Source organism: Ciconia boyciana, chromosome 5, assembly GCF_034638445.1.
Source record: "Ciconia boyciana chromosome 5, ASM3463844v1, whole genome shotgun sequence".
NCBI lineage: Eukaryota > Metazoa > Chordata > Aves > Ciconiiformes > Ciconiidae > Ciconia > Ciconia boyciana.
In genome coordinates, this window is record NC_132938.1 from 68,146,272 (window position 1) to 68,161,606 (window position 15,335).

The window sequence follows — 15,335 nt, forward strand, 5'->3', positions numbered from 1 at the left end:
CATTTTATTGGGCTTAGTGATGGTGAAACTCAGCAAGAAAAATGCACCTAGTTTTTGGGCACTCTGTTTTATGAAAGAAGCTGGAGGAGAATAAGAGGAATGACGACAGATTTAGGAAACATGACCTATGAGGAAAGATTGAGAGAACTGGATTTGTTTAGTCTAGCAAAGGGATAGGGAACATAAATCTTTCGATAGGCATGAGATTGTTGTAAGAAGGTGGCAATGTATTACTCTCTATATCTTAGAGGGAGTGCTAATATCTTTTAGTTGCAAAATATTCCCGTTTGGGTTAAATGCAAAAGGAAAAAACACAGCTTCAAGGCTAGCTAATCAGGAGTCTAATCACGGGGCTTGTAGGCAAGTTGCAGAATACCTTTCCTCAGAAGGTTTTAAGACAAATTTAGAGAAAGGAAAAAACAAAACCTGCCTCAACTGTTAAGCTAGTCTTATCATGCTTCCATGAGTGGGCTTGAATTAAACAGTCTTTGGATCCTCTTCCAGCACTACGCTTTTTTTTTTCTTACAAAATTTAACATTTGATCATAGTAGTTGCTATTTTAACAAGAGAGCAAAAATGTAGAATACTCATTAATGATTTGCAGTTCCTCCTGACTTAGACTTCAAAAAACTGGGGGGGGGGGGGATTTTTAGGAGGAAGATAAAACATGGAATATTTCAGAAATTTCTGTAATTTTCTAATTTTGCCTTGCACAGTAACAGAAATATTACTGACAAGAAATATTTATACCCCATTCCTATTGCAACCTTAGATGTCTGGAAGTATTGTGCCCCTTGAAGAGCACAGCAGCGCTCTGTACTTGAGCTCATCTTAGCAAGTCAGTTTTTGGGACCAGTGGCTCAATCATTGTGCTGGAGTTTTAAAATGGGGAAAGGCACAACTACTTCTGCAGCCTCATTTTGGTAGTAATTCATAGGCCAAATAAGAACAGCTTTTTTCTCCCCTCCTTTACTGCTGAATTTTGCTTGTTCAAGAAAATGTAGTAAGAGGGAAGACTGAATTTCATGAATACTTCATTTTTGTTTTCTTTTGTAAGGCTATAAAAGCAGGGAATTAAAGAGTCTTTGCAGGTGAGAGAGTTGGAAACATTGAAGTATTTTTGTGCGTACATTTGGATGTATCATTCTGTGGTATGTAGTGACACAATTACCTGGAAAGTGCAGACTCAAATATTCCTCTAGCTCTACTGTGAATAGGACAGATCTCTATTTCTTCTTAGTGCGTAACTGTGTAGTACCTATTAATTATTTATTTTGAACAGGAAATTTTCCTGGCATCTTTAGTAACTCTGTATTTTAGATGGAACAGGAATTAGCCCGCGTAAGTGCACTCAATGATGGCATATGTAAAAATTACTTTCATCTTAATGCATTTAGCACATGGGAGATGAGAATTCGATATCTACTTTGTCACTTTCCAGCCCACTTGTGGATGATTAAACTGGATAAAAAGAACAACCAGATTAAGCTAAACACAAACTACACAAGCAGATCGATATGTGTCTCGAAAGAGTTGGAGATCTAGCACCACAAAAACATCAGCCTCTGCAGGACAGTCTCCATCACCTTACTGAGATCCTGAAGAGCCCTGGAGGTCTTGAGAGCGCTGCATCAATTTCAGATGTGTAGGTTTTTGTTTTGATTCTGAAGTTGAGGGGCATGAGTGAGGCTCATGCTACACAAATGGAAGATACTGATTCATTATGAGGGTCTTTGCTTTACTGACTTATTTTACAAAATCGGTTTTATGTGAAGTGTACCATATTTGATTGCATGGAAATCTAAAGCCATTTTTTTCATCATAGATTAAAAAAAAAAATTAACTTTTTAACTGAAAAACTGTTCATTGTTATTTCATAGCTGTACTCTACATAGAGTGTTTGCCTGAATGCTGATCTGTTCTGTTTTTTAAGGGATTTCGAGTTACTTCCATTAATGTAAGCCTTCAGATGACTGTGGTTATTTAATTTTTTTTAGAAATTAAAAAAATTGGCAAGAAGACATTTGCTTTTTGGAAAGACTTTTGCCTTGCTTACTAGAAAAACTACTTACAGATTTTGTACCATACGTTAGTATTCAGAGATGCGCAGTTCAAAAATTGATGAACCTTTACTAAGTTATGTTTTCTGAAATTATTTGGTCTAGAGTATAGTCCAGAAAGTAATAATTGCCGGCTACCTAAACCATTTGAAGGGTGATTTACAGAAGTATTCTGCTATTGTGGGAATATTTCTTATGAAGTCATAGTGTGACAGTGATTGAATCAAATAAACATTTCCACAATATTTAAGAATGTGACCCAAGTAATTATCCTGGAGTGCATAAATGTTAACCTCTTTTTATTAAACCCATTAGCTTTTGAAAGCACTAGTGAAAAATGTTGACTTAACAGGTGTACAATTTCGCAGAGCAAACTGCCTTCAGGGTAGTTCTGCAATGGGGTTCATTTTGCAGCATTAGAGCTGACTTGTCATATTAATAGCCTGCACCCGCCTGTGGAAGCCTAAAAATGGTATTGCAGCACTCTGTGATGTACAAAGGACATTGTATGAGCACTGAGCAATCGTACTTGTATTCCTAGCAGAAAATAACCATCTTTCCTCTCTCCCCACAAAAAGATAGTATACCAGTATTTGTAAGGGCACATAAACCATCTTTATACTGTATATCATTATTTTAAACACTTTTGTTTTCTGCTTTAATTTTACTTTCGTGCTATCTGCGTGATATTTCTTTAGGAGATGTGCTCAAGTCAGTACAGAGCAAAAATGTAAATAGGAATTAAGTTGACTTTTCTCTTGTGTATCTGGTTTTTGTATAGATCACATCATAAAATAAACATTGTGTGATAAGCAGGTTTTCATTTTGTGATTATCTGAGAATTTTATCTTTTTGTTGTTTAGTAGGCCTACTTAAAGACCAGCTGATAGATACTGGTGCTGTCACTATATTGTACAACTTGATTTTATGCCTGACTAACTTCATGAGCTAATATTCATGAATTATTTTGCTTAAGTTTTATTGTTTTTCATCTGTGTCGCAGTGCTAGGTAAGGTTCCTTAATAAAAACCTTTATTTGCCCCTCTACTTGTTGTTTAAACACCTAAAGCATTATCCTAAATGATGATACCTTTGTGATGTTACAGTAACACTTCGCTTACTCAAATAAGATCAGTTCTCTTTGTGTGCGATGCTCAGCAAAGAGATGCAAGAAACAGCCCAAACTTCAGTTCACTGTCTAAATAGATAATATTGAGTAAGGGTGAAGGGAAGTCAGATGCAGAGACAGAAAATTACTTATCTGAAACTTTAAGGCAAACTCCTGAAAGAACCCAAAACAGAAGCCAGGTCTCCTGTGTCCCATGAATATTCTCTTTGTCTTTCCCCGAGGAAGTATGTGTGTATTGTGGAAAATATCTTGGCAAACGTATTTTGTACCTCTTGTCCTACAGCAGCTCTGTCCCCTTATCGAGCCTGCATCTTTGCTCCTGCTTCCCGCACGTGTCGGCCTCCTGTGCATTTCAGTGCAGCTCTGCTTCTGAGCCCTGCCCGGGCTTCCCCTCCCCACTCACGGCTGGTGCTCGCTTCAGTCATTGGCGTCAACTTTAATGTTATTTGTACAGATCTTGGGTTTCTGCACATCTTGCCTGCTTCATTCATGACCTGCTTAGGAGTCTCTCTCCTTGGTTGCTGGTTGGTGTTACTGCATTTGCAATCTGAATTTTTTTTTCCTCTACCTTGCAATTTTTTTCCCCTCTACCTTGCATTTCAGGCATCTTTGTTATGAACTTGTGTTTAGTTTACGGAGTAATGAGTTTCTTACCTTATGTGTAAAATGCCTGTCCCTGAGACACAATAGTTCTTACAGCGCCTGCTACTTAAGCCTGCAAAATGCTGTTGTATTATACACAGGACTTTTTTCTTGAACTTCATGTGCTGGCAAATTGTGCAGTTTGCCTTACAGTCTGTTGTACTTCTATGTGCTGTGTCCTCTCCTTTCATCCCTCCTCTGGAAACCCTCTGCATGGCTTTTTGTCGTATCTGCTGCAAACTGTTTGTTCTGGCCGCCCCAGATCCCCGTGTGCCACCTCTGGATTGAGGCAGCTAAAATAATCTCCTCTCGCTTCTCCTGTCACGCTGCACCAACCCCTCATGGCTTCCTTTATTCTTCCACATCAAATTCAAGCACCTTACTTTGAAAAGTCCACATGGTAGTGCCCTCGTCTGATACACTGCATCCGTTTGCTCTGCCTATGTTCTTCCCACAAAGCAAAATGCTTTTTGAGTCTCCAAGTTGTTAAATGCCAGCCTATTTCCCTGGTTGCCATGTATTTCCCTTCTGCTAAATGTTGTGTGTTAAATACCTGCTGTCTCCTCAGGAGTGCTTTACAGAACTGAGATAATACAGTTGTGATTTAAGCCTGTTTTGGTAAACCCTTCAGAAACATTCTGCTGTATAGAAGGTAACTGATTAAATCAGAAATCAAGCACTCAGTGAACTGGTTGAAGAGAGTGGAGTATATAGGGAAAGTTAACCTCTACTTTGAATTTCTACTTTAGATTGTGAACTTCTTTAGCATGAGAATGGCCCCAGTTTTGTACCATAACTAAGAGTTGTTAGGCTGCTCTGTGATACGGCACGTGTAAGAAGATTTGAAAAAGCTCAAACCAATCATTTGTTTTTCGCAAAAAGAAAAATTCCAGTTCTGCTTAGAAAAAAGTAATGAGATCTCTCTTGTGAGTGACACACCAAAACTCTTTCCCAAATTAAACGGAAGAGATGCTCATAATAGGGCCTGTGACAAGTCACCAAGATTATTGGGAAGGCTAAAGAATGGGATTGGGAATGTCTGCATTAATAAGAAGCTCAAAATTACTGCAAAACAGCAGAGAGAACAAATTGGAATTGTGTAAATACATCCTCTAATAATGTGTTTTTGTTTTGGTTCATTCAGGACAGCACAACTACCTGTGTGCGGGAAGGAATGACTGCATAATTGATAAGATTCGGAGGAAGAACTGCCCAGCCTGTCGATTACAGAAATGTCTGCAAGCTGGAATGAATTTAGGAGGTAAGCAGAATATTAATAGTTTGGTCTCTTAATTCGATTAGGCAAAAACATTGGAAATGTGCAGCATTTTTATAGTTCTGGCAGCTACATAATCTCAAAAGTGTAAGGTGGAATTATCCTGAAGAAGTGCTTAATAGCTCATAAACTCTATTGTCATTCTAAATCAGGTTTTGGAGATATGTATTTTATGGCTCAGAAAAAGGAAAAGTGGGTGTTTTATGATGACAGTAATTTTAGTGGAATCTCATCTAGCTAAAAGTGTTAAGGTTTCAAGTATTACGTGCTTTTTTTTTTTGGTGATGAGCATTCTCTCATCTGAATACTGAAAAAAAATTTTACACCCTCATGAAAGCAAATTCACACATAGTGAAACCTCTCAACTTTTTTTGTTGCTTATTCAACATTTATATTGATTTATTTCCACGACTGTTTGGGTATGCAATAATTTTGATGATGTTACTCCATTGTTCATATACCAACAACAAAAAGGCAAACCCTTTTCTTAATAATTATCAAAAGTATTTTGAAAACAGTATGATAGCAAAACTTATAAGCTTTTTCTGTTGTTTTAATTCTTCAATTGCAATGTCTACACAATTCTGTCTGTGCTTCAGTGAGCATCTTGTTTCAAGTCATCTCCTGAGCAAATTGTGCTACAAATCACTTTTTCCCACCACTCTTAGGTTTATTATGTTGTCTGTGTATGGGGGTTTGGATACTGCTGCAGGTCCTTTCCCTGATGCACAGAGTGACCCTTCCCTTAGAATGTTTTCACTGTTCCAGAAAATTATAACACAGTCACATTAATTCTTCCGTATCATTTCCTATCTCGCAATTTGCTTTTTATCCTCCTGGACCTGTTCTCCTGGTAGCTTAGTTCAGTTCTACAGACAAATTTAGCTGCTTGTCTTTCATAGGTTATATGCAAAATCCTGGTTCCTGCCTGCTGCCTGGTACCTTTTTCTACCTCCCAGACTTCTTTTTCTGTCTTGTCTCCTGGCAGAAATACTCAAGCAAATCCCTCCTTACTTTTTTTAGGGAGAGTAGCCCTGTTAAGACCTCTTTCAACCCCTTTCCCAATTTTGAGATGCTGCATCGCCCCCAGGTCCCTTGTTTCCGCTTCCCAAAGGAAAACAGGGCCAGACTGTGATGTGCTGGGGGCTGGCGGCTTTCCCTTGGTTTTGATCTGCGGTATTGAATCTATCAAGAGAAGCAGAACGGCACCCTTGTTTGATGAAACGGGAGCTCCATGGTAGTAGCTCCTTCTTCCCAAAAAAAGGTACTGAAAATGTGTGTGGAGCAGGAAGCACAGCTCCCTGGAGTGCTGGAAATTTTGCTTCAGCCCACCAGCAGTTGGTGCAGGGCATCCTCCATTGCCGTGCCCTGCGCAGCACCAGTGGAGCTCATGCAAGCCTGCCTTCCTGGACAGGCATCTGTGCTTACCAGTCCAGCAAAATACAGCGCTGCCATCCGACTTGATAACCTTTTGAAACAGCAACACATGACACTTTGTCTGCAATGTCATGAGTTCATCACTGTGATTTCCTGGTGTGTTTCAAAAGATGTGTTCACACAGTGTCGTCTGCAAAAAAACAAGGGAGGGGGTAAACTGTGTTTGAGGGGGTTGCTTTTTTTTTTTAATATTGGCTGGAATGCTGTAGGTGAGGAATGCATTGAAAAATCTTCCCTTGTGTTGGAGCTTGGTAGTCTGCTGGAAATTGTAATTAGTGATCTGCATTTAATGACCTAGAAGGCCAAGTCTGCCTCTGCAGTGTACAGCTGGCTTGCGGTTGAGCTTTGCGGTTTAGCTGTTCTGGTGATTTTCTTCATGTAGAGTAACTAAGGTGAAATTCTCATTCCTGATTTGATCCCTTTATGCCACATAAAGGAGCTAAAATGTCATAAAAAGGCCCTTGCCATGAATGAGATAGTGGGGGAACAGCTCTGGATGTCAATGCAATGCGGTGCCTTCTGCATGGTCCAGGAGAGACAGACCAGGTTGGAGGCAGAGGGGAGTACTGCCGGAGAGAGGTAAAGTGGCTGCAGCCCAGAGACGGTGTTACTGTTTAGAGGGCCTCAAGGGCTGCCAAATTATGCTAACGGACCTTTCAGCCTTTGAGCCAGCCCAGGTCTGGCAGGAAATGTTGGTAGCTTTAGGCCATTTGCTGCTTAGGCCATCCTTCTTCCCCGCTGGTGAGCTTTGCATTGGGCATCTACAGAGGAGCAACACAGCATCTCAGACTTGATTTTGGGAACTTGTGTGTGCTGTTGCAGGGGGTTTCTGATATGGTGGAGGTCATCATGAAAAAGGAGGTGGAAATGGCAAGAAGAGATATTAATGTGTAATTGAAAACAGTAATTTTATCTTCATATAACTTTCCAAGGTTTGGTATTAAATAACATTTTTTCATAATTAGCTTGAATAGACTGAGTATGTTCATATTATTATGAAGATACATCGTAGCTTACAGTTTCATGTGGTCAGCCTAGTTTTGCCAATACACATTACTCCAATAAAAATGGACTTTCACCTGTTTCTAATTTGGACTTATAGGCAAAATGTGCAAGTATTTTGTTAGGCAGTGTGATCAGAAAGGAGCTGGAGGAAAATTAATTTATAAATGCAATTTAGTTTAAGTCCTATTTGCAGCATAGTACTCTCTGTCGCTGAGTCACACTGCACAGTGCTGTGCTCTTTGTGCAGTAGATCTAATTTAAGCTCTCACCCTCCAAATGCAAGCAAAGGTAAACACAAAAACCAAACTGTATCAGAGATGCCTATGTGTTTGGTTCGTGAGAGATAGAGTAAGATGATATGCAAAAGGATAATAAGCATAGCTCAGGGCTGAAATGTGTTCGAGTTGCTGAAGCCATGGACATTTCTTTTCCACTTTTACATAATTGCAATGTTTTATCCCCTCATTTTAAAAAACAAAAAAAAAAAACCAAAAACAAACCCACTTCCAGTTGATCTAGAAGAAATGTTGCCTTAGGGAACAAGGTCCTGGCTCCCATGGGCTGGAAAAGAACTTGACTCTCCTTTGCAGCTCTCCCTGTCTACAAATGGGGGTGAAAGATCCCAGGCTGTCACCCAGCTCCTCCTAGTTACTGCAATAGGGGGTTTATAAAGCAAATTTTGTAATTTGAAAGTTTGCGATTGTCTTCCTACTGTTACTGAAGATACTAATCTTTGTAGTGGAAAACTGGAAATCAGAGAGTTTCCATGTTTCCTGCTGCAAATTTTTGCACAATCTCCGATTAAGCTACTGATGTTTTTTCTTTGTTGTGTTTTTTTTTTTTTTCTTTTGGTTATATTCTTTCTCAATATTTTTAAAATGTTCTTCCTTTGGTTTACTGTGTCAAAGTGTTACAGGTTTGTTTTGATAGCTTATCTTCTACTTCCCAGCATGCTAACATTTTTTTCTAAAAAAAATAATATTTTGATGTGTGGCAGCATGCCATGCCTTAAGCGCCTTTTAAAAAATATGTGTAATTCAGTGATACAAAATACACCTTTTCATGAATGCTCAACCAAATTAATTTGGCAGTTTTATTGTTTATCTCCTCCTTTTGTTTGTTGAAAAATTGGAGCATTTTCCAAGCTCTTATATCCTCTAATAATCTTTAGAAAATTATTCATCAAGTCAGCAAATAATTTACCTAATTATGTTCTTTTCTCAATTTTTGTTTTGATTTTACAAGAAGCATCTGCAACCTGTAATTTCTGCAAAGCTGAAGTTGCCAAATATCATGTTAATTCATCCTCCTCATTTCTAGAAAGTATGTGTGTGCACTGCAGACAGACATATCCCTTCAGCAAGTAGGACTCCAAAACTTTTTTGGGAATCATAGTTTGTTTGTTGTTTTGGTTGGTTTTTTTTTTTTAACTCCAGTGCCATATGCTAGACTTAATTATTGGAAGAGATTCAGCGTGAGCAACTGCACTATGAAGGTATGCCGGCCCATTTTTGGTTTATGCTCTTTTCAAGATTCTGTAATTAATTTTCAGTTAATTATGGACCAGAATGACTTCATGAATTGTGAAGTTTCTTCTAGCATACGCTGTGATCAGATTTGTCGAGTCTCTCACTTCGCACGAGACATTTTCATTTGACTCCCACCTCATGCTTCTGTTCCTTAGTTGTGTCTGTCCCCACGGCAGCACCGGGGTGGGGGGTGGGGTCGCAGTGACACCCCCAGTCCCACACTGGTGCTCAATTTCTTATGCCACCACCAGCAGCAGCTGGTGGCTTGCAGCGGTGCTTGGGATGCTGCGTTGCAACCAGGGTGGTGCAGAGCCTCCTGGTTTCGCTCCTGCTGTGTGCCACGCTCTCTGCTGAAGCCTGGAGAAGGGAAATGCTTTATATGGGGTGACTTCAGGGGACCCCCTTTCGTTGGCAGGTTAGTCCTTGCCCCTCTGATGTGACCTAGTGACCAGGCAACCCTCCCTCTTCTGCTGTGTGATCAGAGGAGATCCCTCTTCTGCCATGTGATGTGCCATACATGCTTAGGGGACAAAAAAAGTGTTGAGAGGTCTGTACTGTGTAGGACTGCAATCCTTTCCTGCCTCAGCTCCCATATAAAACACCGCTGAGACTTACCGGTACTGGTCTCCCACAACAGTGAGAAGCAGCTTGCTGAAGTACCCTTTGGATATTGAAGGGAAATAAAATAGATTTCACCTTGCAAATTACATAGTTCATCGCTCTGTCTGCAGAGACTGCCTGTGAAATTTGAGCCCTGGGTTTGCATACATTTACATATGTACAACACTTCATGCACAAGATGCTGTGTGTGATTTGTAGTCTTCACTTGCAGATATCCTTATTTTTTATACATTAAAATATTTCAATAATCTGAAAAATAGATTAAATGAGAGAATCAGTAATAAGATACAGTACTTCACCTTTTTGCCCAGCTTTCCATTTTCTGTTTAATAACTCATACTAGTAGGGATTTAAAACTGCGGTATTATTTTCAGTTACCGCAGCTTATGTGGTTTGTATTATCATTGTTCCTATCTTTTTGAGAAAAAGAAAGCAATAGGGAGAAAAGGAAGAGAAAAAGAACACATTAGTATTAGAAAACTGAAAACTAGAAAAAACTTTAATACAGCAAAAATACATCCTCTTGGTTTTCTTTAAAAATTTCTACCAACTTTCTACTAACCAAGGTTTCATAAATTTGAAAGGGAAAAAAACCCCTGTGTGTAAGAAACTAAAGCAATTTTGGGTACATGTATGGTTAACTTTTATTTTTCATTTAAACTTTAACTGCAAAGTATTTTGAAATGCCCATTAACTTTAACTGCATTTTTATTTGCGTTTATTATGTAGCATTTTCTTCTGAGGGAATCTAGTCAATTTTTTTTTTAACTTGAACATTAAGCTGGGTTTGTGTCAGTTCTTCAAAAAGACTTTTACCAATATAGAGCAGTATGTTAAAGTTATTTGTGGGTTTTGTGAAGCAAAACCTCATGTTGTCAATTTTTCTTGCATTTTAGCTGGACAAGTTAGTTGTGGTACCTACCAATGTCTAGGTTATCATTAGTATTGTTCAAACAACATTCGTATTTTTCTAGGTGTGACGATTTCAGAAAACATTTGTGTTAGTTAGAAATCCATCAAGTTACGAGACTGTGTTAAAATCTGTGCTTTCTCTTAGCAGAGAAGTGAAGCACTGATTCACCTACTTTTATTTGCATGTACAGGGTATTGAGCCCAAGTGAGTAATGTAACCTTAAGATGTAGCCTGCAACCATGCTACCTTGTGCTGTGATTATGTTGGGTCTCCCAAATTGTCTCGTGGGTGTACTCATAAGAGGGATCGTCAGGGAAATTCGTGTTGCTGCATGGAGTCCGTGTTGGTGACTCTTCAGAAGAGGACATCCTTCTGCCTGAGTAAGGGTCAGTTGTTCTTAAGGCGCTGCTGTTGCTGCACCACCACCCCACACCTTGTGAATGTATATTTAAAAAAAAAAAAAAAAAAGAGTCAGTCCTGCTGTTTTGGATCTTGTAGGAACCAATTTGTTCAGCATGAACTTTTCCTACTTTTGTGTCTGTCTTCCTCCATGTTACGAGATACTGCTCTTGCCTTGCTCTCGATGTGACCCTCTAACTTTTCAACTTGAACCATCCTCAAGAATATTGTAGATAACTATCGGAACAGTCACTTGCCACAACTATTAAGAAACGATTTGGGAATGATGGTTTAAAATGCAGAGTTTTGAAGAGGGCTGGTAATGTCAGAGTAATCTCTCAGGCATCAATTAAAAAACAGTATTGAAAGCATGTCCTTGTACTTTGCATTTTGCTGATGATTTTATTTCCTATGTGAAGGCAGCTCAAGAAGACGCACTGCAGTAGTCCAAAAGCACACAGCTCGCATCCAGCAATCCTTGATCAAACTGATAATCAAGTTCACATTCTCAGTCGTCCTTTGTTTTTTCAAGTTTTGCTGGTTTCAGCTCTGCCTTCTGACAAGTGCCCAGCTGCCAGCAACGTTTGTCTTTCCTCCCGGAACAGCCTTTCAGGCTTTTGGCATGGCTCTGCTGAGCTCCAGACTTCCCTGTTTTATCTGCTGGATGCTCCATCGTACCATTCATGGCATAACACCCTTGGTTGCTGGTCTCACAAAGGAGCTACAACTCTTCTGGGCTCCTGCTGGGAGTACATGTCCCAGCCTGCCTCGTGTCACGTGGCAGCCCTGTGCATGCAGGCTCTATGGGGTTTTGTCTGATTTCAGCAGTATGCAGCACTCGCTGTACAGGCGCAGAGGTTGCTCTTTCCTTAGCAGTTTGTATTCTATACGTGATGTCTTGCTTTGGTTCAAAATACAAAATGGAGAGGGGTGATCACAGCTTTCTGAGAGGAAGGCTTAGGTCCTCCCAGGAGAGGTGCAAAAAAATCTCCCACCATTGTGCTGTTGTTAGGCGATATGACTGAAGCACAGCAGTGGCTCTTGCTTGGATGCAAGGGTTGACGATAGGGTTCAGTGTTTATGGGTAAGAATCAGGGGGAAGGCCAACAAGGCAGATATCATGGTGGGAGTCTGTTACAGACCACCCAGCCAGGACGAAGAGGCAGACTAAATATTCTATAAGCAGCTGGGAGAAGTCTCACAATCGCTAACCCTTGTTCTCGTGGGGGACTTCAACCTACCAGATGTCTGCTGGAAATACAATACAGCAGAGAGGAAACAGTCTAGGAGGTTCCTGGAGTGTGTGGCAGATAACTTCCTGACACAGCTGGTGAGTGAGCCAACTAGGGAAGGTGCCCCGCTGGACCTCTTGTTCACCAACAGAGAAGGACTTGTGAGCCATGCGATGGTTGGAGGCTGTTTTGGGCATAGCGATCACAAAATGAAGAGTTTTTGATTCTTGGAGAAGTAAGGAGGGCAGTCAGCGGAACTGCCACCTTGGACTTCCAGAGGGCAGACCTTGGCCTGTTTAGGACCCTGGTTGACAGAGTCCCTTGGGAGGCAGCCCTAATGGGCAAAGGAGTCCAGGAAGGCTGGACATTCTTCAAGAAGGAAATCTTAAAGGCGCAGGAGCAGGCCATCCCCATGTGCCGAAAGACGAGCCGGCGGGGAAGACGACCAGCCTGTCTGAACAGAGAGGTTTGGCTGGAACTCAGGAAAAAAAGACGAGTTTATGACCTTTGGAAGAAGGGGCAGGCAACTCAGGAGGGCTACAAAGATGTCATGAGGTTACGCAGGGAGAAAATTAGAAGGGCCAAAGCCCAGCCTGAACTTAATCTGGCTACTGCTGTAAAAGACAATGAAAAATGTTTCTGTAAATAAATTAGCAACAAAAGGAGGGCTAAGGAGAATCTCCATCCTTTACGGGATGCGGGGGGAAACATAGTGACAAAGGATGAGGAAAAGGCTGAGGTACTTAATGCCTTCTTTGCCTCAGTCTTTAATAGTAAGACCAGTTGTTCTCAGGGTACCCAGCGCCCTGAGCTGGAAGACAGGGACAGGGAGCAGAATGGAGCCCCCATAATCCAAGGGGAAATGGTTAGTGACCTGCTGCACCACTTAGATGCACACAAGTCTATGAGGCCAGATGGGATCCATCCAAGGGTACTGAGGGAGCTGGCAGAAGTGCTCACCAAATTCCATCATTTACCAGCAGTCCTGGCTAACCAGGGAGGTCCCAGTTGACTGGAAGTTAGCAAATGTGACACCCATCTACAACAAAGGCTGGAAGGAGGATCAGGGGAACTTCAGGCCTGTCAGTCTGACCTCGCTGCCAGGGAAGGTTATGGAGCAGATCATCTTGAGTGTCATCACACGGCACGTGCAGGACAACCAGGTGATCAGGCCCAGCCAGCATGGGTTTATGAAAGGCAGGTCCTGCTTGACCAACCTGATCTCCTTCTATGACAAGGTGACCCGCTTAGTGGATGAGGGAAGGGCTGTGAATGTTGTCTATCTGGACTTCAGTAAAGCCTTTGACACCTTTTCCCACAGCATTCTCCTGGAGAAACTGGCTGCTCATGGCTTGGATGGGTGCATGCTTTGCTGGGTACAAAACTGGCTGGATGGCCGGGCCCAAAGAGTGGTGGTGGATGGAGTTAAACCCAGTTGGCGGACAGCCACAAGTGGTGTCCCCCAGGGCTCTGTGTTGGGGCCAGTTCTGTTTAATATCTTTATCAATGATCTGGATGAGGGGATCGAGTGCACCCTCAGTAAGTTTGCAGATGACATCAAGTTGTGCAGGAGTGTTGATCTGCTTGAGGGTAGGAAGGCTCTGCAGAGGGACCTGGACAGGCTGGATCGATGGGCTGGGGCCAATTGTATGAGGTTCAACAAGGCCAAGTGCAAGGTCCTGCACTTGGGCCACAGCAACCCCATGCAACGCTACAGGCTTGGGGAAGAGTGGCTGGAAAGCTGCCCGGCGGAGAAGGACCTGGGGGTGTTGGTTGACAGCCAGCTGAATATGAGCCAGCAGTGTGCCCAGGTGGCCAAGAAAGCCAATGGCATCCTGGCTTGTATCAGAAATAGTGTGGCCAGCAGGACTAGGGAAGTGATCGTGCCCCTGTACTTGGCACTGGTGAGGCTGTACCTCGAATACTGTGTTCAGTGTTGGGCCCCTCACTACAAGAGAGACATTGAGGTGCTGGAGCATGTCCAGAGAAGGGCAACGAAGCTGGTGAAGGGTCTGGAGCACAAGTCTGATGAGGAGCGGCTGAGGGAACTGGGGTTGTTTAGCCTGGAGAAAAGGAGGCTGAGGGGAGACCTTATTGCTCTCTACAACTACCTGAAAGGAGGTTATAGAGAGGTGGGGGGCAGTCTCTTTTCCTGAGTAACAAGTGATAGGATGAGAGGAAATGGCCTCAAGTTGCACCAGGGGAGGTTTAGGTTGGATATTAGGGAAAATGTCTTCAGCAGAAGGGTTGTCAAGCATTGGAACAGACTGCCCAGGGAAGTGGTTAAGTCACCATCTCTGGAGGTATTTAAAAGACGTTTGGATGAGGTGCTTAGGGACATGGTATAGTGGTGGTCTTGGCAGTGCTAGGTTAATGGTTGGACTCGATGATCTTAAAGGTCTTTTCCAACATAAACGATTCTATGATTCTGTGATGCCTTCTGCCAGGCATTTTCTGGCTGACTTGCATGGATCCCCTGTGCAGTGCCCATGAGCTTTTAAGCTGTTCTGTCTGTTGTCAGGGCTCCAGCTTTCACCTCCAGGATGCTCCCAGGGTGGATGATGTTTGTGGCCTCTTGACTCCCCAGGACCAAGGCTGACCCCCCTTTTTCCCCTGTGCCCCGGTACACAACTTCTCTGTCTTGTAGGGCACTTAAATTTAACAACCCATTTTCCTAAGGATCCTGAAATGAATTACTGTTTATCTTTGTTGCTCATACAGATGCATAAAAGCAAGCAAGCCCATAACACCTCTGTTCATTGCTTTGTCTCATCATGCTGGAGCAGACCAGAGTGCTTCAGCATTTCTGAAATTCGTTACACGCAGCTCTTGGTGATGTTTTGTTTTTTCCTGAATTACCAAATTATCATGCTTCCTTCCACAGTGCTCTAAGTCCATATCCGTTTTACTCTTCCCCACAGTAAAAGTATAGTTCCTGCTATGAAAGCATGCCTGTGTCTCCCGTTCCTCTTTCCAGAGCTGCTGGTTATCACCAGAGCCCTTCTGAAACCTCCCCCTGTGGTCTGTGGTGGTGCGTTTCCATTACTCACTTCCCCATCACTGCAAGAAGCTGTAGGAGTAGGAGGAACTT

The 15,335-nt window shown here is 42.0% G+C and overlaps 1 protein-coding gene across 7 annotated transcripts in view; it reads left to right on the forward strand.

The window, feature by feature from the left end:
* The window catches only part of NR3C2 (nuclear receptor subfamily 3 group C member 2), a 218,701-nt gene that overhangs the window by 151,441 nt on the left and 51,925 nt on the right, over positions 1 to 15,335 (forward strand). For all 7 annotated transcript variants that reach the window (XR_012042663.1, XM_072862470.1, XM_072862471.1 and 4 more), the window contains one exon: positions 4,977 to 5,093. Coding sequence is in view for 6 of the 7 variants with exons in the window: in XM_072862470.1 (XP_072718571.1) it covers positions 4,977 to 5,093 (117 nt within the window). In the remaining variant the exon portion in view is untranslated. The remainder of the gene's footprint in view (positions 1 to 4,976; positions 5,094 to 15,335) is intronic.